Source organism: Erpetoichthys calabaricus, chromosome 2, assembly GCF_900747795.2.
Source record: "Erpetoichthys calabaricus chromosome 2, fErpCal1.3, whole genome shotgun sequence".
Classification (NCBI taxonomy): Eukaryota; Metazoa; Chordata; class Cladistia; order Polypteriformes; family Polypteridae; genus Erpetoichthys; species Erpetoichthys calabaricus.
In genome coordinates this window covers 83,523,320-83,548,926 of record NC_041395.2, presented here as the reverse complement: position 1 = coordinate 83,548,926, position 25,607 = coordinate 83,523,320, and the positions used below count along the sequence as shown (strand labels likewise).

The following is a 25,607-nucleotide window of genomic DNA, read 5'->3' as shown; positions in this document are numbered from 1 at the left end:
CAAATCGTATTATGTGATATCATCTACTGTTGAATTTTGCTCTGTACGTGTAATGTTTCCATTATATTGTATTGAGGATTACTTGTGTTCTGTTCTGTGTATTGTATTGTATTGTATTTACCCCCATATTCTTACACCCACTGCAATCCCAACCTACCTGGAAAGGGGTCTCTCTTTGAACTGCCTTTCCCAAGGTTTCTTCCTTTCTTTTCCCTAGAAGGGTGTTTTTGGGAGTTTTTCCTTATCTTCTTAGAGAGTCCAGGCTGGGGGGCTGTCCAAAGTCAGGCCTATTAAAACCCATTGCTGCAGTTCTTGTATGATTTTGGGCTATAAAAAAATAAATTGTATTATATAATTGTATTGTATTATAAATAAGCCTGAAGATATTGGCTGTAGTGAGAGTGGAGTTCCATTATAAAACTCAATGTAGTTCATCTCGCTAGGATAAGACTCAGCCGATTATGGTTGTTATTTGTGTTCTCAACACCTAGACGTGGCTGTGGCAGTTGGAACGCAGATGAGTCAGAAGGGCCTGATGGAACCTAATGGTTTTCTTCATGAGTATGGCAGTCAGCCGTTTATCACTAAAATTATAAATATTATTTATAAATTATTATATTTTTTAATTATTTAAAAATTATAATTATATGTAAATTACTTCGAATGAGGCCAGGTGAATTTGGCTCTAAGAGCTGATGAACCTATGAGATGACAGAACTGCACTGAGTTGCTGCTTACAAACTGCCGTTTTGTCTCAGTCAGATGAGGTCTGTTTTTCCTATAACACCTTTCAATATGAGCTCTATCACAAATGGAGCTGACATTACAGTGCTGTTCCAGTGTTTTTTGAGACTCTAGCAGCCTCAGTCAAATTATGGGTATTATATTCTAGTTATATGAACTCCTAGAATACAACGCTGTGCGTTTTGTGTTTGTGCATTTTGTTTGAAAATACTTTATCATTATTTTGGCAATGCCATTTTGTTTTTTATGTTCACCACCATTTTGTATTGATCATTGCATGGTAGTGGCCATATTGTTTACAATTTCTAGTCCCAGAGCTGGTCACATGACATGTCATTTAACTTCATCCCACCTGTATAAGATGATGAGGCACAGCTCCTGCTATCTGAGTATTGGATTTGCTACAAAATACGGACCCATTTGTTCTTACTTAATTTGGGTTAAAACAAGTTAGTTTGAGGACCTTTTTCTTACCTTCTTGTCTAAGATACTTGATCTTGTATTTTGTACTTGATAATCAATATTTTGATTTCTTCTAGTATTCAGAACCAAGCCTATCTCCCTGACTTCTCCCATACACGTTTTTCATTTCCTGGTCACTTTATCATACCATTACTGACAGACAACCTAATACCAATGGGGGTTCTCTCTGAAAGATAAATAAACATTCATTATCAAAAATGCAACAGAGCTTTAAATTAGTGAGAAGATGTCTAACAGAGGATGTCAGTTTTTATAAAATTTTACAAAGGCCTGTGAATTTTATAGACTACTTTGTCTTTGGTTCACCTGTTGACTCTCCAGTCATACAATATTTATTTTCATACAATTAACTGTCTTTTGATTAGTACAATATGGGCTTCTTAATAAATTATCAGATAATTACAGTTGGCGTTACAGTGTTGACACAACCAAAGATCCATGTCAAAATAACATCCCATGGGAAAATGTAACTGTTCAAAGGATGGCTCTTTGATGGCTCAAGAGACTTGAAAAAGCTTCTCATTTATGTTTCATTCAAGAATTAACTTTGTCACAAATATTTCTCCTAAGATTTCTTAGAAGAAATAACTTTAAACAAAAAGGAGACATGAGACACAACTTGGGTGAAATGAGTCAAAATTGAGAATTTAGCTTGAAAAGCATGTTATATGTTGTGAAGTCTCTTTCTAATGTGTTGTAACCTTTTTCAAGACTTCACACTGTTTACTTATTGTTGGATTGATGCCTTTATCCAAGAATTACAACATAGGAAATGTGATTGGTTATATTTCTTTGTTTTCCAGTTGAGGCACAGGCAGATTAAGTGGCTTGCTCATAGTTATATGGTGGCAGTAGTGGGATTAAAACACATAACCTGAAGGTTTGAAGTCCAGAGTCTTAACCACTATGTCATGTTGCCTGCCTTATCTTCCAGAATAACTGTAATCTAATTATAGCATAGCAATATTATTCAGTAGTATTATTCAGAAGCAAGGCTTACATTTTTTTTATTGTAGTAACTGTTTCAATCATCTTCAGTTATAAATCCCCAAGTAACACCAATCGCAGAACAAAATGCATGGTAAGTATGTACAGCAGAGTGCTGACAGTTGAAGGTTGCTTTGTGTGGAAGCTCCACACCACAACAGCTAAGGCACAGAGGGCTGAGCTGAAGCATATTGTTTAAAGACATCATGAAGTCACTGGAACTTCAGCCAAATGACAGGTCTATGTGTAAAATAGTCTTACTAAAGAGCATGAACAATAAGTATCCAGCATTACTCTTGTCTTGTTGGTTTGAACCGTGTTTCTGAGTGCTTTGTATAGCATTTTATGAAGGTGTTTTCTGGGAAAATAGTGATTGGTGGTGTATTGCTGGAACAGCTGAGCATGGATTCAGGACTTAATCACCAATGCATTATGTCTTGCTAATCCTTTTCTTCTTAAGACACATATGCTTAGTTCATGCCGAGTGACTCATGCAAATGTGCAAGAATACGTTGACACCTGCCCAAGAGTCTTGTCTTTACTAATAATAAGGCATTTGGGTTATTCATGATAACAGTCATTAGACACTTAACAGCAATGAGATGGAGCAGAAATAGCAGATAACTAGGACTGGCTTTACTTAACTCAGTCTCTATAGTAATGGCATTGAAATTATTTCACTAAACTCCTTCTGTACAAATTATAAGCAGCTCAAAATTTGTAAAATGCCTCTCTAAGAGCAACATCAAAAGTCATCTTACTTCAAAATCCAATATTTTTTTCCGCATTATAATGAATTTCATATAATATCAGGTTGGGGTGCCTTCATTTTCCATTCTAGATTCTCCATTAGGACTCCTTATCTCATACAAGTAGTCTTCACTTTAGTTAAATATTATTTATTGCCTCACAACTCCCAAGAACCTTTGAAATGAATATTTTGGTTGAAGAATTAGCTCAGCTGTAATGTTAGTGGTCCTTAATTTTCTGAATCTTTGCTACATGTTATATATATATATATATTGTCAATAAGTGGACGCTTGAGGGTGCTGTTGCCCCGTGAAACCCAACAGACAGATGCAGACAAAGGTTTAAAAGCACCCAGAACTATTTTAATTTTCTTCTTTACAGTGCCCCAAAGCACCTCCACCACCATAAACACAATCAGTAAACACAATACAAAATACAATTATTCTCCTCCTCTCCTCCCAGTAGCTCCATCACACTCCCTCGCAACTCCGACTCTCCTTGCTGGGTCTCTACCAGTCCTTTATATAGTCCTTGCCCCAGAAGTGCTTCTCTTATTCCTCACACGTGACTTATTAGTACTTCCGGGTCAGCTGGAGAATTCAAGTTTTCAATCGGCCTGTAAGTACTTTGGGGTTTCTGTTTTCGTAGTCCATTAGTACTAGGGCTAGGTGAGAATTTATTTTCCCACCAACTTCCCACAGCGCCTCCTGGCGGCACCCACAGTACCCTGCAGGGCTGTGCTGCCGAACTCCAAGTCCCCTAGTGCCCTGCGGGTATCCGGGGCACTGTTGCAGTCCAGGGAAACTGCCATCTATCATCTTGGGGGAAGCAGTGTCGACAAGTCGCTGCCTTCCCCCATCCTTTTATTCCAGGGGCATCCTGGCTGGGTTGAGCTGCCGGCTGTCCATCACAATATATATATATATATATATTTCTTCACTTTGCCTCTTTTAAACTGTACTTTATGTGCTGTACAAATCTATCTGTCACTTAGACTGCAGTGTTGGAAGCTGGCACCTCACTCTTTATGATAAGATTAGAATCAGAAATTCTTAAGAATTAGGAAACAGGCAGAAAACAAAACCTGTAGCCTGTGCGGCCCTTAAGGATCTGAGTCTGACAAGTTTGCTCTACATAAATGCAAAGATGTCTATATGAATAGCATTCAAAGTTAAAAGAAAACACCAGTTCTACTGCCATGAAACATCACTAGCAATCATCCAACATACCCTATTAAACACTCGTTATTTGTAGTATTCTCTTGTTTTTGTCTTTTCCATTATGATTTTCACAGAAACACCACAGTGACATGTAATGCATTTGAAAAACAGTGATGTCCACATCAGTATGTAACAGTTTCAATGGAAATGAGTGGCCAGAAAGGGCACAATATAACGTGCTATAGTTTACTGGTAAAGCTGCATATCATCTGACCACTCAATGCCCCCCCACACCACCCATGATGCAAAATAACAAGACCTGAGGGAAGCACAGAGATGGAAAAAATCAAGTGATTAGAATGGACCCCTTGGGAATGTCAGATGCATAATCAATAAAGTACAAGTGCCCTGTGGTCTCAAGCAGATAACATACAGTCCTGAGGGCTTATTATTGTTCCATAAAGTGATCTTTTAGAGCTTACTTTAAAAGGCACTATATAAAAATGATTTCTAAGAATAAGCAGAATGTAGTAGTATTAGTGTTGTCGTGTGTGCAGAGTATGATATCCTGAAACTGATGTTTATGTTGTAGTCAAATTTGAAATCTTCTGAATTGCAGTTAACTCGAGTGTGTTGGAACGAGACACCCTAAATGTAAACAAAGCTAATGCACTTCAAATATTTGAAACAAATATTATCTTGATTTTCTGCAAAATACAACTCGTTCCAGGGATGGCACAGTGGTATAGTGGAGGTGCTGCTGCCTCACAGTAAGGAAAACAGGGTTTGTATCTCAGGTCCCCCCTGCATGGAGTTTGCATGTTCTCCCAGTGTGGGTTTCCTTCGGGTGCTCCAGTTTCCTTCCACAGTCCAAAGACATGCAGGTTTGGTGGATAGGCGATAATAGATTTACCATAGTGTGTTTTTCAGTGTGTTTTTTGTCTGCGATGCAATAGCTCCCTGTCCATTGTTTGTTCCTGCCTTGCACCCTATGCTAGCTGGAATAGGCTTTGGCTCCCTCTGCATGCTTGTTCAAGACTAAGCGGGTTAGTGAATTACTGACTGACTGACTGACAGCTCAGTTCCCTTTAAACAAAATGGCTTGTCTCACAGCTCCTACAATATCATAACGAGATTTGTATGCAGAACTTGGCCTTTGCTAGTCCAGCAAACGTGTTACAAATAAAGGTATCTGAAGAAATATGTTCAAAATACTTTAGAAACAAAAGTCATTAGCAAAACTTAATGAAGATCTGGAAAAGAAAAGCATTGATTTGTGGAAGTCTAAATGCATGTCGTTCTGTAGAATATCAAGTGCATCTCTTTTTCACAAAGGTTTAAGCTTTTTAAAAAGAGAAGTTATAAGGCCAAACAATGTATTGTACTGTACTGCTTTTTACAGTAATACAAGTAAAAGAGAAATACACAGGAATCACATAAACAAGTCTGACTTAATGCAATAACTACTGCATCCACATTTTTTGAAAATATATCACTATAATTTAATGTCTACAGTGACAGTTCTCATCTCATATATAACCAATAAAAAGGTTTTGAAATGTTAGATCTCTTGAAATACTGGACAATGCTACTTTATCTTTTTAGATATTATGCATACAAAGTGGAAGGTGGAGATCAATCAGTGTATAGGCAGACAGTCTTCATCCAGTTAGCTGCAAATAAGGCTGCCTTCTGTTCAGGAGTTATATAATACTTACTAATTTAAAATGGCAAATGAGATTAGAAAGAGCGCAATTACTCTCCACAGTCGACTGCTCACCTCTATCTTTCGGCAAAAGGTAAAGGACCAATGGCACTCACACAGTAGATTATGGGACAGTTTTGATTTACAGGCCTTAATGTAACTAAACAACGAATCATAATAACAAATATTGCAACATAATAAATAAAGCTTTACGTGTGTGTGCGCATGTATATATACATATAGTACATATTCATATGAAAAAAAGGCAATTTCATAATATTACAAATGGACCTTCTTCAAGGAAAAAATAACAGGTTACAATAAATTAAGCCTTGCAAGTTGAAGCAAACAATTTGCACAGATGTCCCAACTTCTGTTGGTTACTTATAAACCTTCTGTCTTAATGCAGAGTTGTAACAGACTGTGTAACTACAACCCTAAAAAGTTGTTGATTGAATAGGAAGAAAAACAGGAAAACCGAGGTATTCTAAAATATTTGACCAGTAGTGAATACCCATAGAGGTACTGTAACCTAGGGAGGCTACCATCTGGCGTTTCAGGGGAGTAAATAACCCAAGTAAGTTGCTGCTCCCTGTCCTTCCATTACAGTATACTAGCATCCTGGTCAGTTAAGGATCCTTTATCAAGTCCAGCATATCCATTCATGTCCATCTCCTGGCTGCGATAAGGACCACCTGGCCTAATTGGTGGACCAGCCTCCTGTTCAGATACGGAATCTGGAACCATCCCATTCTTACTATCCATTACTACATATATATATATATATATATATATATATATATATATATATATATATACCAATTTCTGAGTTTAAGCTATATACTGAATAAGATACTGTATATACTAAGTAGTTATATATACTAAGTAATTAACAAAGAGGTCTTGATTATAGTGCCATTAACTAATCAGATTTATCAGAAGTACTATGTAACTAATTGAGTACTTTTCTATATATAATATTTTGCAGGTTTTTTTAAACCGGGACTAATATTATCAGCTGAGTAGAGCTCCTTAATCTTGATCACTCTATATACAGTCTCACATGACTAAAACATTTCTTCCGTAGATTAAATCCTGCTTTTCCAACTTAGTGACTTTGGCTGTTGTTGATAGACATTGCAAAATGTAATTTTATAGGAAATAGACAACTAATAGGAATAATGGGATCTGGAGTATATAGTATATTCCTATTATTATTAGATATTTCTGATTTTTATTTTTTACATTGTTTTGTCTAGCATTTCTTTTAGTGTTTTTGTCTTGGTTGTATGTTGGTGGCTCTGAGGCTAAGGATCTGCGCTGGTATCCGGAAGGTTGCCGGTTTGAATCCTTGTTACTACCAAAGGGTATCCTACTCTGCTGGGTCCTTGAACAACATCCTTAACCAGTACTTGCTCCAGAGCTGCTGTACAATGGCTGACCCTGCGCTCTGACCCCAAGGGGTATGTGAACAATTTCCTAATACAAGACATTGTATAAGGTTAAATAAAGAAAAAAATTGTTCAAGCTTCTGTTTTTTTGCCATACCCATTTACAGACAATAAAGTTTTAAAGTTTTAACACTGAATCATTTTATTTTAACCTATAATAAACAGCAATGGCATTTTCAAGCTGCACATTTAGGAGGCCCATGCAATGAATGGAGCGTTTTTAATTTTGTGGTTGTTTTCTCTACTGCATAAGTGGGGTCCTACTTCAAAGTCTATAGATTTTAATGGATATCAGAAGCAGAGTTTTGGGGGGCAAGCCGGTACTCTGAAGGCCAAAAGGAGTAAATGTTGGTGCTGTGCTTTGTTTACTTCCTGTCAATGTAATGTGCTGGCATTTTCATGGGCACAGGAGAAAAAACACAAGTAGAAAACCAAGAGAAAACTTTTTTTATGAAGGAGTGAGGTACAAAACAGGAGAGAAGTAAGGACTGTACAGAAGAGAACAGGTGAAAAGAAATAATAGCGTGCAATATATCTAGCGCTTGTCCCCTCTCTCTTGATGTCATGGAGGCCTATTAACTGAGCTTTACTAATGTTTTAACTTTTGCTTCTGACAAAGCAACGCTTACAGTCACTCACAGCCACAACACCTTCCTTGCAGTCGAGTTATACCACATTTGCTAATTACATTTCCCAGTTTTTTTATCCTGTGTAGGACACGTCCCCTTGTTCATCTTTACATCAGCCCTGTTTATCTCTGCAATTAGTTTTCAGTGCTGAGCCAAAAAAAGAATGTGGTATATTAGCATAACCTACTTGTTACAGCATTATTATCAAGAAATAAATTTTTCTTCTTTTATAACATCACCAAATTTCCATCAAATCAGTTAAACCATTTTTGAGATTTTTCTACAGTCCATGCCACCTAGTCTCTTTTTGTTGGGCAGACACTTGCCCTTTTTAACTTGTCCATCCAACCCATTGGTCAGTAGCATTGTTCTGCTGCTGGTGTTCATTTGTATAAACTGCCAACCCCAATTGTCAGTGATGAAACGAAAAACGGGAGAGGTGCATTCAAACAAGCCACTCACTACAGCATTATTATTTTTTCTATAATGTAAACAAATTTCAATCATATTAATCAAGGCATTTTTGAGATTTTGGATTATTTAGTTGGTCTATTGTAGTTGTGTTTCTACCCCTAAACTTTGATATTCTTAGTGGATTCCTACTGGCCGACATGTACCATACTGCTAAATTTCAGCTTTTTAACTAAACGGGAAATAGTGTTTTTTGATGAGTTATTAAGTGAGCGAATAAGTAAACTTTGCATTGTATATTATATATATATATATTTAGAGACAGAAACAGTTAATGTATATATTTAACAAATACTTGCCAATGTAAGGAATATTGTATATAACACATAACACATATACTGTATATCCATCCATCCTTATCCAACCTGCTATATCCTAACTAAAGGGTCACAGGGGTCTGCTGGAGCCAATCCCAGCCAACACAGGGTGCAAGGCAGGAAACAAACCCCGGGCAGGGCGCCAGCCCACACCAAGAATGCACTTGGGACAATTTAGGATCGCCAATGCACCTAACCTGCATGTCTTTGGATTGTGGGAGGCAACCGGAGCACCAGGAGGAAACCCATGCAGACAAGGGGAGAACATGCAAACTCCATGCAGGGAGGACCCGGGAAGCGAACCTGGGTCTCCTAACTGCGTGGCAGCAGCACTACCCTCTGCGCCACCGTGCCACCCTATGCTGTATATATACTATATACTGTATATATGTGCGTGTGTGTGTGTTGCATACTATGTCTATACTTTTTTGTTTGTGTGTAGGTGAGAATTTTATTGTACTAAGTACACATGACAATCACCTTAAACTAAAATGAGAATGTCAATGTGGATTATTCTTGTCAGTTAGGGTCAGGGGGTAAATGTTTTCCTCATAAAATAAAAAAAAAAAAAAAATTCCAAATGAAACGTGAGGACAATGAGGAAAATGTATTATCAATATCAGTTTTTTTATATTTTGTTATATATTTGTAGATCTAAGTCAAATACAGATGGAACCAATTTAGAAATTTTACATTGAAACTACAGCATACATTTCAAATGTCTTATTTATTCGAGCAAATATGCTATATAGATAGAGACATACACAGTTTTTAAAAATGTTGTCTTCTCTTGCTAAACTTGAATTTCCTTAATTGGTTAATGGTACTGTGTGTATATTCATTTGTAAGTAATCTAGGAAATGTAATAAATAAATCAATTTACATCTTGTAATTATCAGGTGAACATACTGTACGTTTGACCCTTAGAGAAGAGACAACTAAAAAAATAAAAGCAGTAATTAAATATATATTTGTTGGCATTATTAAAGCATTCCATTAGACCAAGAAGTCACATGCTGTATTTTATTTTACGTTAATTTCACTGACATGATGAACTGGCGTGCTGTTAAAAGCTAAATTTGGCATTAAATCCATCACCGCTGATTATGTCTTTGTGATATTCTCTCAAATATGAATTTTTGTTTCCAATAACAATTTTATTTTTATTTCTGTCTGTTGACAGAAATCTGGACTGGAGTACTGAACAGACCATAAAATGCAGAAATGACTACATAAATAACCAATATTGAAACTAAATCAAAGAGAAAATTAGAAAAACCAAAATTACAGCTCATGTCAAAGGTTTGGCCTCAGCAGAGTAATGAAAGTGTGGATAAATTCCGATTGAAATGAAAAACATTGGTCAAAGGATGCATGATGTTTCAATAAATGTGATGCCTGAAAGCTAGCTGTCCTCCCAGACTCTTCCTTCTTTTTGAAATAAGCCATGACCAACACTATTTAGGTTTCGGGTCCAAGAATGATTGAAGTGATGCTGTTCGTTGCAGTTACAGAACTCCCAGTATTTAAAAAACTTTCCTAGCCCCCTTTTGGTTGTACATTTGCTACGATCCCAAATAGATGTATATCTTTAAGTCCCTAATTAGGGCCACTGGATAAAACAGAAAGTGCAGGTGAACGAGAGCTGCCCATAAACATTAAATCACAGATCTTCAAAACGATGTTAAACCTGATTTCTGACAAAAGGCAGCATCTGCTGTGTATGTACTTTTATTGTGGTGGTGGCTGAAAACAAAGAGCCGTGAAGGGTGATTTCTTAAACTTATCACTTGGGATTAAGTGCACAAATCTGAAAATACTTTCAGACTTTTCAAAAATAAAGATGGTGTATGGTGACAGTAAAGGTACAGATGTTGTCTCCTCAGTCATATTTATATATGCTTTGTATGCTAGGTCCAGTTTTTAATGTCTAAAATATATGTGCAGCTCGGCAGTCTTTGAGGCAATGGCTGTGATGATCAGTGAGTCATGTTCACAAATGAATCTTTCTTACGCTTTAACCCAACAAGGGGACCCTCTACAGATCTGCTTCAGCCAACATGATCCTGTTTATTAACAAATAATTGACACACTGCAAACATTAGAGAAAAAGAAATAGACACACAGAAAGATCAGAACTCAGTGAAGACACCAGTGTTTTCAGATTCTTAAGAGTTGTGCCCCAACATTGAGTCCAATGTTGTCACTGCTGTCCCCCTTAAATTTAGAAGAAGCTCTTTGAATAAAATGCAGTGACATATTTCCCATGATTTGCAGTGGCTCTATCAGTCACTTTGTTTTGGCACGTGTATTCAAAACTTGTCCTCCATTTTTCCACGACCCTTGTGCATCTGCTGAAACATCTAGAGCAAGGGTCTCCAACTCCAAGGGTTCTGGAACGCTACTGTGGCTGCAGGTTTTCTGTCTGACCCTTCTTTTTTAAATTAGTGAACAGTTTTTGCTGCTAATTAACTTTTTCCCTTCATTTCAATTGCCTCTGAGCCATCATTTATTTCTTTTCCTTAAACTGCATACAAACAGGAAATGAGATGTGAAGCGAGCCAACAGATGACCAGCTAAGTTGGAGCTTCTAACCTCAACCCGTTTCACTAAAACCAGTTTTTTAATTAGAAGCCAATTCTTGTTGTTAAACCCATTATTAAATTCCACAGCAGATTTTTCCAAACTGTTGACTTTCTTTTTTTCCAAGAACACCGTCAAAATGTTTTGTGGACCTGACTAGATCAACATTACTGAGACCTCCTTTATTTTCAGATATTTTCTGATGGACACAAATTACTGATTTTCTTTTGCCTCGTTTTGTATCTCATTGTTTGGCTGATAATTAAAAAAGAAAATAATTGGAATCCTAAAGAGCATGTCTATTAAAATCAAGGCAAAAGAGTTTAGTAGCAACAAAAAACTGGCCACTAATTAAGAAAATGGTTAGAATGAAAACTTGTATTCAAAGTAGTGCTCCAGGACTGGAGTTGGAGACCCCTGATCTACAGGGTGTCGGACCCTTTGTTTCAGTACAGAGTTGTCACATATGAGTCCCTGCTCTACTCTTGGACCTTGATTGACAACAATCTCCAAGTCGGTGATGAAGGTCTGCTGAATGAATTAAATTTGACTTTTTACTTCATGATTAATGATTTAACTGATGCTAATGTTGTGAAATGGACAGTATTGAGTCGTATGTTACATGTATTATAAACTGTATGCTTATTGAAGTGTTAGCAAACTAAATTAAAAATGAAATATAACCATAGTAATATTCCACTAATTACTTGGTGAATGAAAGGTGGCTCTGGTTAAACTTTCTTTTCTTTTATGACTTTGTAATAACCAGTAACTTTCCACTCTTTATAAGGTAAAATAACTGAAATCTGGCTGTCATAACATACATTTCTTATCTATGTCTTTATAAGCACAGCCATTTCTTTGTCTAGTCAGAACAGCTGAATTGACCGGTTCACTTTCTGTCCTCTGGGAGATCTGCTATAATGAAACTTAGATGAAACATTACAAAATGACTATTTAAAAAGAAATCCACAACACGGTACTTTAGTACCTCAGTATCCTTTGTATGTCTGACGCTGTACTGATTTTTAATTTGCAGCCAGTTTATTATCTTTAAAACATATGTAACACAGTCTAGCAAAATTCCATCCAGGATTTAGCCTAACTGAATCTATATCCCTTAGTCGTTTTTTTATTGATTTATCTCCAATAAGTCTACTGTCTTTGCTTATTTATCAGATACCTGTTGTGCCACCACAGAGCTTCAATCCCTAACAGTCTTCGCTGTTGTAACATCATGGCTGTGATGATCACTCAGTCATGTTCACAAATGAATCTTTCATATGCTTTAATCCAACAAGGAGACCCTCTACAGATCTGCTTCTCTCAACATGATCCTGATTAGTAACAAACAACGGGCACATTGCAAAAATTTGGAAAAAGAAAGAAAGGAATTGTTAAGACATCTTTTTGATGTGAACAATTACCATAATAACTGTTGACACACTCTAAACTCACTGTCTAATCTTGACTAATAAGAGGTATCCTGTACTGTATAATTGGAGAAAGCTTTAGTTTATTTTCTAAATAAGAAAAGCACTTGCAAAGTGGGAAACTGCTGAAAGTTTTTTTAATGTAAGACAGACACTCAACACCATCTTAGCTAACACAGTGTTGTCACAATCAATAGTCAGCTGTCTGGCCTTCTTTTTATTTCCAACCCTTCTGTGTGGATACAGGGTATATTAAGAGGACCAAAACACTACCAACATGTTGCTATATTAACATTTATTTGGACTTGTGCTAGCTTTTTCTCAATAAAATTTAACAAAAACAAGAGATCAATTCATATTACATTTGGTCTTATTACCTGTACTTTACAATCTGTCAAACGTACCACTCGTTTTTTGCCTCAGTGTCAGTGTACTCGCGTACAATTTATTAGCCTAACTAGAGGCTGTTTCTTATAGTAATCTGTATTATATAAAAATAATGCTAGCTTTCATACCTGTAAGACAGGATTTATTTCCAAGGGCTTTAAATGGTTAAATAATTATATTTTATTCATCAACTTGGAAAGTATTTCAAAATTTGAATGGGAGACAACTGTGCGGATCTTTCTTTTCTTTTGATTACTTTTTTCCATTATGAATGATTAACAACAGCTAATTAGCAGAATGATTTTAGCATCATAAAATAAATCTAGGAGCGGAAAACAAAAGCAGCAATACAATGAGAAATGACTCCAGTCTGCTCTGATTTTGAAAGCGGATCATATATTTCTCAAGGGCCATTTCTTTACACTAATCTGATCAATAAGAGCAGTAAAGAAAAAATCACACAGCTGCTTATTCCAGCACTCTTGCCAAACATTGATTCAGATTACCAACACAGAGATGTTATTATTTTGAAGTCATATTTAACCACTTCCCTGCTGGCTCTGGTATCTTCCTTTTGTATTGTGAAAAGGAAAATGTAGAACAAAACAACAGTTGCAGACCTCCTGGAACCCCGTTTAGTTGTTGAAATGAAAAGTGGTTGCCTGCAATGAAAACACAAACAGAAAGATGGCTTCATCATCTAGGCTTGATCTGCTGACTTCTGGGTTTGACTATACTAATGGTGCAGAAGGGACAGGACTCCTTGGCTCATCCTGAAATTGATGTCACTGCTTCTCTTGCACTCTGTGTTCTGCTCTGCAGAAGGAAGAAGAGAACATGTAAGCAATCTGTCTACACTCTGGGTTCCTTACCTTTGTATGGCTCTGAAGGTACCCTATAGCGTATGTGCTGGACAGTAGATGAAAAACCAGCATGGAGAAATTGTCATCCATTTACTTTGGTATATAGTTTAAGAAGCATCAAAGAGGAAAACAGAATATTTAAAGATCCCCATGGCCTTTTTTCCTGAAGGCTACACGAAAAAAGCAAAATCCTTCATTCACAAAAAGTCTGAACAATTTGGTGGAGGTAAAAGCAATTTAAATTTAACTATAGTCATCTTTCCTGCTGGCTTTATTAGCTGGGGGTACTTTAATGTCCTGAATCTGAAGGACGGTAAATGTAAGCTGGACACAATGACCTCATTTGACTATTTTTTATTTTAGTAAATATTTTCCCATCTAATTGTGTATGAGGTTTTCCAACTTACCAAGTGTTACCAAAGGAAAGTCAGGTAAAAGTGGCATAGCACAGGAAGAGTACCCATGCTGGTCAATACACAGAGAATGGAACCCAGTCTAACAAAAACAATAACAGAGTGCCTCTAAATATCAGTGTGGGAAGTGACTTCCATTGGTATGAAAGAAAGGTTGGCACGGTACAGGGTCATAAAAGAAAGAGCAGTAGGGACATAAATCTGCACAAACACGTGAGAATAAGGGCCCTGACAGGGGAACACTGTCACTCTGCATGAATTAAGTGTCTAGCAAGAACAAGCCAAAAAATGAGACCTGGGAGCATACGAGTAATATCCTCCAATAAGCTTGAGAGAAATGGACTCAGCAGGTGATAGGGATGTCTGATTATCTACCTAAGAAAGAGGCCATGAAGGGCGGCAAAGAAGGAGGACCATGTTGTTCTTTGAAAGGTAATAACTGACAGGAGGCCTAATACCTTTTTTTTAACCCTCCAGCCTATTGGGTATTAAAACAGATTGAAATGGGTGGGATCATGCTGTCCAGAAACCGCCTGTCATGCTTTGACCCCAAATGGTTACGGAATGCTCTGGAGTGAAGTGGTCACTTAAGCTGCCAAGGAGCATGGTACAGGAGCTCGGTGACTTTATAGACACACTACTGACCTAAGAAGTTATTCCAGAAGTTGGTCGGAACGATTCTGGCATAGGGTTTAAATTTGCCTCAATTCTGAATTCTGTTTTGTTGCATTCCTTTTTTAACTTTCTGATTTTTTAATTTTCATTTTTGTTTTCCTATATTTACTATGAAGTTGTTTGTTGATCAAGTTCAACTTGAGTGTATGCAATGTTATTTTATTGTTGTTTTAAAATAAAATAAATAAATACATGTACCTCAGTCAAACTGGTATTTTGAGGTTAGATAAAAAAGTGTGGAGATACATTAGAAGTAAGGGGTTGCTGATGAGAATAAGAAGTCACAGTTGCATTTAAGAGAGAGTAAGATAGCAGTGGTATATTTGTGCTTTTGTGTATGTGAAAAAGAGTAATATAAACTAGCTGTCCCCTTCCAGTCTACAAGGGCTCAACACCCATATATAGGCAGGGCAGGTGTGGCGGGACAAATTTGTTCTTTTCTGTTTACATTTAGACATTGTGTTCTTCTTATTTTATCTTGAGCTGATGTATTTAGTTTACAGTGTATATGCACCATTTCCTTCAGTATGTTCAGTGCCCTTGGCGTTATTCTAGGTGTGCAGAGTTGCCATAGGAATGTCCCATTCTATTACAATGAACTGACTGATTACTAACATGCTTTATTTTACTATTAATTTCTCAACAGTTACATTGAAAGCCAGACTATGCTGTTTAACTTAACAGAAATTGAATTTGCAAACTACAGAGAGCTGAAAAATTTGTAAGTCGCTTTTTGCAGCTTTACTAGATATGTGGAATGAATTATTCTCATTTCCTTTATAAGTTTTGTCATGCTCTTCAATGTTGTTGTCATACCACTGCAACCCCTGCTGTGTAATTTTTTTTTTTTACTTTATATGCTAAATTTATTTTGGACATCATTAAAGTTGGTATTACTTAATTTTCCTGGTTGTTTTTCCTACCCTCTGCATGGTGGTATTTTGCCTTCAACAAGTCTGAAATATACATTGTGATACTGAAACGCACAAAAGGCCTTTGGGTTCCAGCTATCATTTATTTTGGAATTTCTATGTTCTCCCAGCTGGTGTGAGTTACCTTCAGATCCTCCCAATGTCCAAAGGCATAGAGTCATGGCAGCTGATGCCACCAAATGAATCCTCTGTGTGTGGCTGTGCCATACCCTTCAAAGCTGTTTTGTCCTAATAACATCAAATGTCATATTCTCATTATGGCTGAAAAGACCCCAAACTGTTCCAGCTTGTCAATAACATACCATACCATTTTACATGGTGGTCAATTTATCCCTATCATGCATTCAGGTTATTCATCTCAAAACAAGTTTCCCTTGTGATTCCTCTATTTATCCACACTATTGGATGCACAGTATGTTGTTACTGTCAGGTTTTTTGTAGGCACAAGCCAGGGCTCTATAAGGTCAACTACTATGAATATCCATTGCACTTACACTTGCATGTAGACTGTACCAGTAGCTTTGTTGATTGGGCGTGTGTGTGTGTGTGTGTGTGGGTGTGTGTGTCTGTGTATCAGATCCAAGTATTGATTAATTCATGTAATGGTGTAAATATTGCCTTGTGTAATTTCAGGACTGTTACCCTCTGTGGATTATCTTACATCTCAGCCAATACCTTCCAAAACAATCTAAAGCTTCAATATGTGTAAGTATTTTTTGATAAACGTTATAAACAGCAGAAAAAGGCCAACTAAATTAAAATTGAAGAAATGTGCTTTGCTTCAAATAATAAGAACCGATTGCAATTGAATTTTTTATTTAAGAATGGTTAAGAAGGCAGCACAATAGTTTGCTCTGCTGCCTCACAGATCCAATGTCCTGGGTTTGAATCTTCTACTCCGCAATTGTGAGTGTGGAGATGTGGGCCCTGGTATTAACTGAAACACTTTCTAGACTGTTTCCCTCATTGCATTAAGTGTTGCTTGAATAAACTCTAGCCCCACACAACCCCAAATAAGATTAAGTAGGTTTGTGAAAATATTAAAAAAGTTAAGTATCCTGGGATGGGGAACAATCGTTCAATTAGGTGGTTAATCTTTTTTACCTTAGCAACACAGTGGACCACAAAATTTGTTTTACCCATAGATTCTTGGTTAAGGGTTGGAGTTTCCATGTTCTTCTTTTTATCCTGAATCATTCTGGTAAGATATTCGATTGATTAGAAGGTATAAATTGACTCTGTGTGGGTCGGCATATCACTATGCACTGTCAAATTATTAAAGTGAACAAGCTAATTTTATTTTTCTAGGGTTAATTAAGATTGTTCACATTTTTAAAAACTTGCACTGGTTTACAATAAGAAAAAAGTAATCTTGGTGGTGGTGGGGGTGGGGGGGTGGGGGATTCTATAGCAGCTTGTGCTGATCGACACATTTAGAACATTAAAACAATCTAGACGAGAACAGGCCATTCAGCCTAACAAAGCTCACAAGTTCTCTCCACTTATTTCTTCCAAAAAATAAATTTTTGGTGTTCACTGTTGGACTTTAAATACTAAATGATAGGTGGATGCATTAGTGGCTAAGTGAGTTTCTCTTTACTCGGTAGTTTCACTTTGGCGAGAGAATTGCTTTCTTTGAGCTTCATGTTAGAATATTAGAACATTAGAACACTCTAGATGAGAACAGGCCATTCAGCCCAACAAAGCTTGCCAGTCCTATCCACTTATTTCCTTCAAAAAAACATCAAGTCAAGTTTTGAAAGTCCCTAAAGTCTTACTGTCTACCACACTATTCGGTAGCTAATTCCAAGTGTCTATCGTTCTTTGTGTAAAGAAAAACTTTCGTAATGTTTGTGTGAAATTTACCCTTAACAAGTTTCCAACTGTGTCCCCGTGTTCTTGATGAACTCATTTTAAAATAACAGTCTCGATCCACAGTACTAATTCCCTTCATAATTTTAAACACTTTAATTATGTCACCTCTTAATCTTCTTTTGTTTAAACTGTAAAGACTCAGCTCTTTTAATCTTTCCTCATAATTCAACCCCTGTAGCCCTGGAATCAGCCTAGTCGCTCTTCTCTGGTGCTTTTCTAGCGCTGATATGGCGTTTTTGTAGCCTGGAGACCAAAACTTCACACAGTAATCCAGATGAGGCCTCAACAGTGTGTTATAAAGCTTGAGCATAACCTCCTTGGACTTTTACTCCACACATCGTGCTATACAATCCAACATTCTGTTTGCCTTCTTAATGGCTTCTGAACACTGTCTGGAAGTCAATAGTTTAGAGTCCACTATGACTCCTAAATCCTTCTCATAAGGTGTATTCTCGATTTTCTGACTGCAAATTGTGTATTCAAATCTAACATTTTTTACTTCTCATGTGTAATACTTTATATTTACTGACATTAAAGGTCATCTGCCACAAATCTGCCCAAGTCTGTATGCTATCCAAGTCCTTCTGTAATGATATAACGGATTCCAAATTATCTTCCAATCCACCTATTTTGGTATCTGCAAATTTAACCAGCATGTTACTTATATTCCTATCTAAATCATTTATATATATTTAAAATAGCAGCGGCCCTAGCACTGACCTCTGTGGAACACCATTCTTAACATCGGCCAGTTCTGATGAGGTTCCTCACACCATCACCCTCTGCTTCCTTTGCAAAACAAAAGATGCTGATGGAGAGGTGCAAAGGGATTTAAGGTGGCCCGGGATTATGAGTTTTTTCGTAGGCTTAAGGGATTCTGGTGTTAACTCATTAAATGGCTGTCAAATTATAATTATAAAGGTCTATAAAGAAGATTTGCATATGCATCATGTCATGACGTGTATGTAATTAAAACATAAACATTTCACCAAATTTATGCAAATAGACAAAAATGCTGTGATACCTTGTTTTGATAACTTGAAAATGTTTTTCTTAGCTAGCCAGATAGTGCATCTTTAAGTGCGTTCACACATCATTGCGATAAGCTCCTATTGCAATTGAGATGTCTTTCTGTACGTCTGTCTGTACGAAACAATTCAGCTCTGAGAGGACCAATTTCATAGAAATGTTGCACACTTATTCTAAAAAGAAATTTATCAGGAAAGTTCAATTTTCGATGTGATATCTCGAATAGAGCTCATTGTATGAAGTCTTGAAATTTCAAAATCTTCCACTGATAGGTTTTGGTGATTTTGTAAACTTGTATAAATTTACCGTGAGGGTGGTTATTTCGACTTGTGAAAATGTATATACTTTCCTCTTTTACTTATCTGATAGCCACTCCTGACGGCAATACCGATCCCCAGCACAAGTTAGTCAAATGGCAGGAGTGGCTCGTGTACACACAAGTCACACCGCTGGTACATTAGCTCACTGTTGTTGCTGCATGAGGTATGTTAACACATAAAAGTTAAAAAAAAAAAAAAACTCATTTGTGTACAAATTAATCTAAAAGAAAAGCAATTATGTAAGCACAGAGTGAACAAATACATACTCAGGATTTGTATTACTTTCAAGAACTTTGAGGACATTAACTTGATGGATGTTATTATATTAATCTGTAAATTTCTGAAGGACTGCACACTAGTCTGTTGGTTCATTTGTCATCAGTTATCAGTTTAATAACTTAAAATAATAAAAGTGCTTTAAATATCTGCGAAAGCAACTAGAACAAATTTAGCTTCCAGTAGGCATACTGCATCTAAAGACATAACTGTATACAAATAAGGTTCTGCAGAAACAAAAAAACTTTAATTTGCTGATATTTCGGTATGGTATTCATTATATGGGTGACACTACTGCCTCACAGTAAGGAGAGGGGGTTTGTATCCCTGGTCCTCCCTTCATGGAGTCCACATGTTCTCTTCGTGCCTGCGTGGGGTTGCTCTGGGTGATCCAGATTTCCTCCCACAGTCCAAAGACATACAGATTAGGCGAACCAAAAAGTAACTGACAGTAGCCAATTCATAATGTTGTAACATCTGGTTGTAAACAATCAATCATTTACATTTATATAATAACCCCTTTGAAGATCTTAAGTAAACTCACTTCACCTACAACCACAAGACAAAACCTTCTCCAGTTAGCCACTAATGCCACAAAACAGGAATCATGCCATTAAAAGATGCAGGTCAGACTGATGTGCCCGGCAGGGCTAAAACATCCTTCCATCAACTTAAAACCTCTATCCAGTAAGTCATATTCGGAAGCTCCTGTCAGTCCCTCAACTCTAACTATGAGATATACGATGAATAGCTTGGCTTCTACTCTGTACACAGAAGGCCTGTGTTGTCAGAACACTCTTAAAGCCTTAGTAATTGGAGAAGACATCAAACCAGCACCTTTTACTCGTTCTCTCTGTCAGATTATCAGCAATAGACGCATAATAAATGTACTTCACTTCGGGTCCATTATAGTTCAATCAATAGTGCACAAGGGCCAGGACTGTATCGCAACAGATGTGCTCAGACCTGAAAACTTATCCCCTCTGGAGACACACAGACCAGGCAGAGATGAAGTGGGAGGGTGTCTCTCTTACCCCATTGCAAAAAGACCACTGCTTCTGTCTGAAGGTTTAAGTAGAGAATTGTGGTAGAAGGATTAATTCAACATCTTAATAGCCAATAAACTCCCCATCCACGCTCTTGGATGTTTATTTCCCTGGGTGTCTACAGAAGACTTTGAACAGTCAATAGGCCTTGAATTTGTGCAAAAAAGAAGCATTATGTGAACCCACTGATTTTCAAGGCTGTCAGGCTCATAATACAACTGTCTATTTATTTCTCTTGTTTTGTATTTCTTCTATGAAAAAAGGTTCTAATCATGGTTTCATTTTTTTTTAAATAATAAGACAGTGGTGTCTGTAAAATTACATTTGTAGGAATGCTGTGCAAGAGCTGGGTGACAAGCAACAACTCTCAGTACCACATGTAAAAACATTCAGCATGAATTCACTGCATGATAATACCATAAAGTATAGTAAGGAGATTTATGATCACTTTCTTTCCAGTAAGAAACAAAACATACTCTTTAAAATAAGAAGAAACTTTCCTGAAGGTTCAAGAGAATTTTAATCACAGGTATTGTGTGAAATTTGTTCTCACTTTGTCAGTACAAAGAGACAATAGGCATACAAAGGGGTGAAAACAGTTTATTACGAATCAGTTTAATATAAAGTTTAACTTAACCATGACGTCACCCAGTGGCATGGTCTCACAGGGTTTAGCACTACTGTCTAACAGCTCCATAGTCCTTGGTCATCACTGCCTGCACATTTCCTTACATCAGTGTGTTTTTTCTCCTAACTACACCAGTTTTCTCCCCGCATTCCAAATTCATACAATACAAACAGATTTCATGGACAAATGGAGTAGGAGTGCAAGGGGTGTTAATTAGACAAAATTGTTAAAGTCTGAGGAGGTTACTTCTGAAAAAAAAAAATAGTTATGTGTTAGCAGTATTTACACTTTATCCAAAGTGCAACATAGACTTCAAGAAATCAAGCAGCTCAACAAGTCCATTAAATTAGCTAATACCCTAACATAAGCCCTTGGCTTAATCTGGCATATGTTTCCTTCATTTACACTTTGCTGCCATAGAGAGGAACATAGAAACTAAGATCACTCACTATTCAAAGCCACAAGAGCAGTTTGATTCACAATTCTGATTCATCCCTTGATCCATTTTCTCAGGTTGCTTTTTTTCCAATGCAGGATTGCAGTGAGTGCAGATCTAAGCATTGCGTGCATGGCAGGAGCCAAAGCTGGACATGCCATTAATCCATCATGGTATGTCCTTAAGCACAAATATCCAAAGAAGGGTAACTTTGAAATTAGGCTCCTGTGAATATGAGGATATCAGAAAAGTAATTTGCTCGATTAAGAGATGATGAAACTGCCCATATTGACGAACAAAGTGCATTCAGACAAGGTGTTGAGGCTACTTACTATTTCATTATACATTTCCCCCAAATGCAAATCAAAATCACAATCATATATCCTGTTAATTATAAAAGTGCAGGATGTTATTTATAACAGTTATGCGCATTGCCTTTTCTGAGAAGCAATTGCCTCTCTGAGGTAGGAAGCCCATTTCTGTTAAGACTGACTAAATCTACTCCTTCTGTTTCTTTTTAATTTACAGCAATTTGGCTTCCAATTCCTTAGAGTACATTTCCTGGAAAGTATTCCATTCTCTTCCTCTGCTTGGTCTGTAAGTAGATTTTCAGTTTGTTTTAAATTTTAAATTAATTGCACGCACATTGCTGATTGCTTTCCATCCCAGATATCTCTTTTTCTTAACATTTGTTTCCTAAAATCATTCTGAAGCAAATTATAAAAATCATTTTCTGTGTTACTTATTCCTTTCATTTTAAGCTAAATGAGACACATTTCTGATACTTAGATACTGATCAGGAGTAACACATCATGAAAATAGCCTGATAAACTTACTGTATAATTTGATTATCGTCATGAATATTTGGCTGCTTATTGGTACTGAAGAATATTCAGAGCTGTCTCCTTTTCTCTTCCTAGTTTCAATTAAAATGCATCATTAGAACTCATTCATGTGTGATCAGTTTATCTGTCTTTAATAAGTTTCTGACATTATAACTAGAAGTCATAGGTTTGTACGAGAGAGATGAAAGTGTGTGTATATATAAATATGTATATGAATTAAATACTTATAGAATTTTGTTGGGCACAGCAAGTATGAGTGTTGGGACTAAACTGTGCTCATCTTACTAAAGACATTGACCTTACTTCAGCTTACTATCCCTACATATACGGTAGATAAAATGGTAACAAAGTCAGTATTTCATCCTTAAATTAAAAGGGATTTACACATATCAGGCATCCCTGAAAATGATGTGTCCCCTTTTGTAGGGATGTTTGTCTTTATGAAAAATAGATGTCAATGTTTTATAACAGTAAAATGTGAAAACTTCTCTGGGGATGTATACGTTTTATAGACACTGTAGATAGATAAATACAGTTAGGTCCATAAATATTTGGACAGAGACAACTTTTTTCTAATTTTGGTTTTGTACATTACCACTATGAATTTTAAATGAAACAACTCAAATGCAGTTGAAGTGCAGACTTTCAGCTTTAATTCAGTGGGGTGAACAAAACGATTGCATAAAAATGTGAGGCAACTAAAGCATTTTTTAACACAATCCTTTCATTTCAGGGGATCAAAAGTAACTGGACAAATGAAATAACTGGAAATAAAATGTTCATTTCTAATACTTGGTTGAAAACCCTTTGCTGGCAATGACAGCCTGAAGTCTTGAACTCATGGACATCACCAGATGCTGGGTTTCCTCCTTTTTAATGCTCTGCCAGGCCTTTACTGCAGCGGCTTTCAGTTGCTGTTTGTTTGTGGGCCTTTCTGTCTGAAGTTTAATCTTCAACAAGTGAAATGCATGCTCAATTGGGTTAAGATCACGTGACTGACTTGGCCATTCAAGAATTTTCCACTTCTTTGCTTTAATAAACTCCTGGGTTTCTTTGGCTGTATGTTTTGGGCCATTGTTCATCTGTATCATGAAACACCGCCCAATCAATTTGACTGCATTTAGCTGGATTTGAGCAGACAGTATTTCTCTGAACACCTCAGAATTCATTCAGCTGCTTCTGTCCTGTGTCACATCATCAATAAACACTAGTGTCCCAGTGCCACTGGCAGCCATGCACGCCCAAGCCATCACACTGCCTCCACCGTGTTTTACAGATGATGTGGTATGCATTGGATAATGAGCTGTTCCACGCCTTCTCCATACTTTTTTCTTGCCATCATTCTGGTAGAAGTTGATCTTGGTTTTATCTGTCCAAAGAATGTTTTTCCAGAACTGTGCTGGCTTTTTTAGATGTTCTTTAGCAAAGTCCAATCTAGCCTTTCTGTTCTTGAGGCTTATGAGTGGCTTGCACCTTGCAGTGCACCCTCTGTATTTACTTTCATGCAGTCTTCTCTTTATGGTAGACTTGGATATCGATACGCCTACCCCCTGGAGAGTGTTGTTCACTTGGTTGGCTGTTGTGAAGGGGTTTCTCTTCACCATGGAAATGATTCTGCGATCATCCACCACTGTTGTCTTCCGTGGACGTCCAGGTCTTTTTGTGTTGCTGAGTTCATCAGTGCTTGCTTTCTTTCTCAGGATGTACCAAACTGTAGATTTTGTCACTCGTAATATTGTAGCAATTTCTCGGATGGGTTTTTCTGTTTTCACAGCTTAAGGATGGCTTCTTTCACCTGCATGGAGAGCTCCTTTGACCGCATGTTGTCTGTTCACAGCAAAATCTTCCACATGCAAGCACCACACCTCAAATCAACTCCAGGCCTTTTTTCTGCTTAGTTGATAATGACATAACGACGGACTTGCCCATACCTGCCCATGAAATAGCCTTTGAGTCAATTGTCCAATTACTTTTGAGCACCTGAAATGAAGGGATTGTGTTAAAAAAATGCTTTAGTTGCCTCACATTTTAATGCAATCGTTTTGTTCACCCCACTGAATTAAAGCTGAAAGTCTGCACTTCAGCTGCATCTGAGTTGTTTCATTTAAAATTCACTGTGGTAATGTACAGAACCAAAATTAGAAAAAGTTGTCTCTGTCCAAATATTTATGGACCTAACTGTATGAAGAGAATAATGCTAGATAGATAGATAGATAGATAGATAGATAGATAGATAGATAGATAGATAGATAGATAGATAGATAGATATGGTATTAATTAACCTGGACACAATAACTCAGAAATGAACCACTTAATCTCAATGAAACTATAAACATTTTTGTAGCATTGTAAACTTCCTGGAGCCTATAATAATTTCACGTTTTTTCTTACATTTTTTGTAATACTGTACTGCTAAATCACATTTAATGTAGGCAATGTCTTGTGCTGTAAACATCTTCTGCACAAATTACACTGTTCTTTTTCCAATTAACCTAAGGCTGTTTTATCCCTAAAAGAGACTAATTGAAAAGACTAATGGCTACCTAGAAGTGCTGCCTCCCACTGGCCAGAGCAGATAAAGCAGCTCTGATTTAGAGTTAAGTATAAATAAATGGCCAGAAAGTACAGTAAGCCTCTAAACCAATCAGTATTCAGGGCATTACAACTTTATTGCAGTGTTTTGATTTTCATCACATACTAGAATAATAACTGAACTTCATACACACTCATTCTGGGCTGAGACAACTTAAAGAGTTATATGTTAAGTCCCCTTCTTTTGTCACAAATTAGATTAAGGAATTCTTTCATTTGTGATTTTACTCTGCGTTCTGTTGTCCTTGAAGGGGTTTAATTGTTTGTGCACTTTACTTTTTGCATAGATTTTTAGCCTTGAACAATACTCCACATTCATATATAAAATGAAAAGTATAGATATTTTACAGGGATAAAAGAAGTCTAATCTTTCACCACATTGCTCAGCAGGAAAAGCAAAATAAAAATGAAGGCAGAAAAATCATACAACAGTATTGTTGCCCTGGAGTATAAACAAAATGATATATAAAACATAATTAGCAATTAATTATGGATAGGTGACATACAGACATTACATGAACTTATTAATTGGCTTCTTAATTGTGGGGTAGAATAATTGATTTTTGTCAAAACTTTA

The 25,607-nt window shown here is 36.8% G+C and overlaps 1 protein-coding gene across 1 annotated transcript in view; it reads left to right on the top strand.

Moving 5' to 3' along the window:
* ntrk1 (neurotrophic tyrosine kinase, receptor, type 1) overlaps positions 1–25,607 on the top strand; it is a 105,303-nt gene that overhangs the window by 6,303 nt on the left and 73,393 nt on the right. The window contains exons 2-4 of the mRNA XM_028791501.2: positions 15,698–15,772; positions 16,617–16,688; positions 22,122–22,190. Coding sequence (XP_028647334.1) covers positions 15,698–15,772; positions 16,617–16,688; positions 22,122–22,190 — 216 coding nt within the window. The remainder of the gene's footprint in view (positions 1–15,697; positions 15,773–16,616; positions 16,689–22,121; positions 22,191–25,607) is intronic.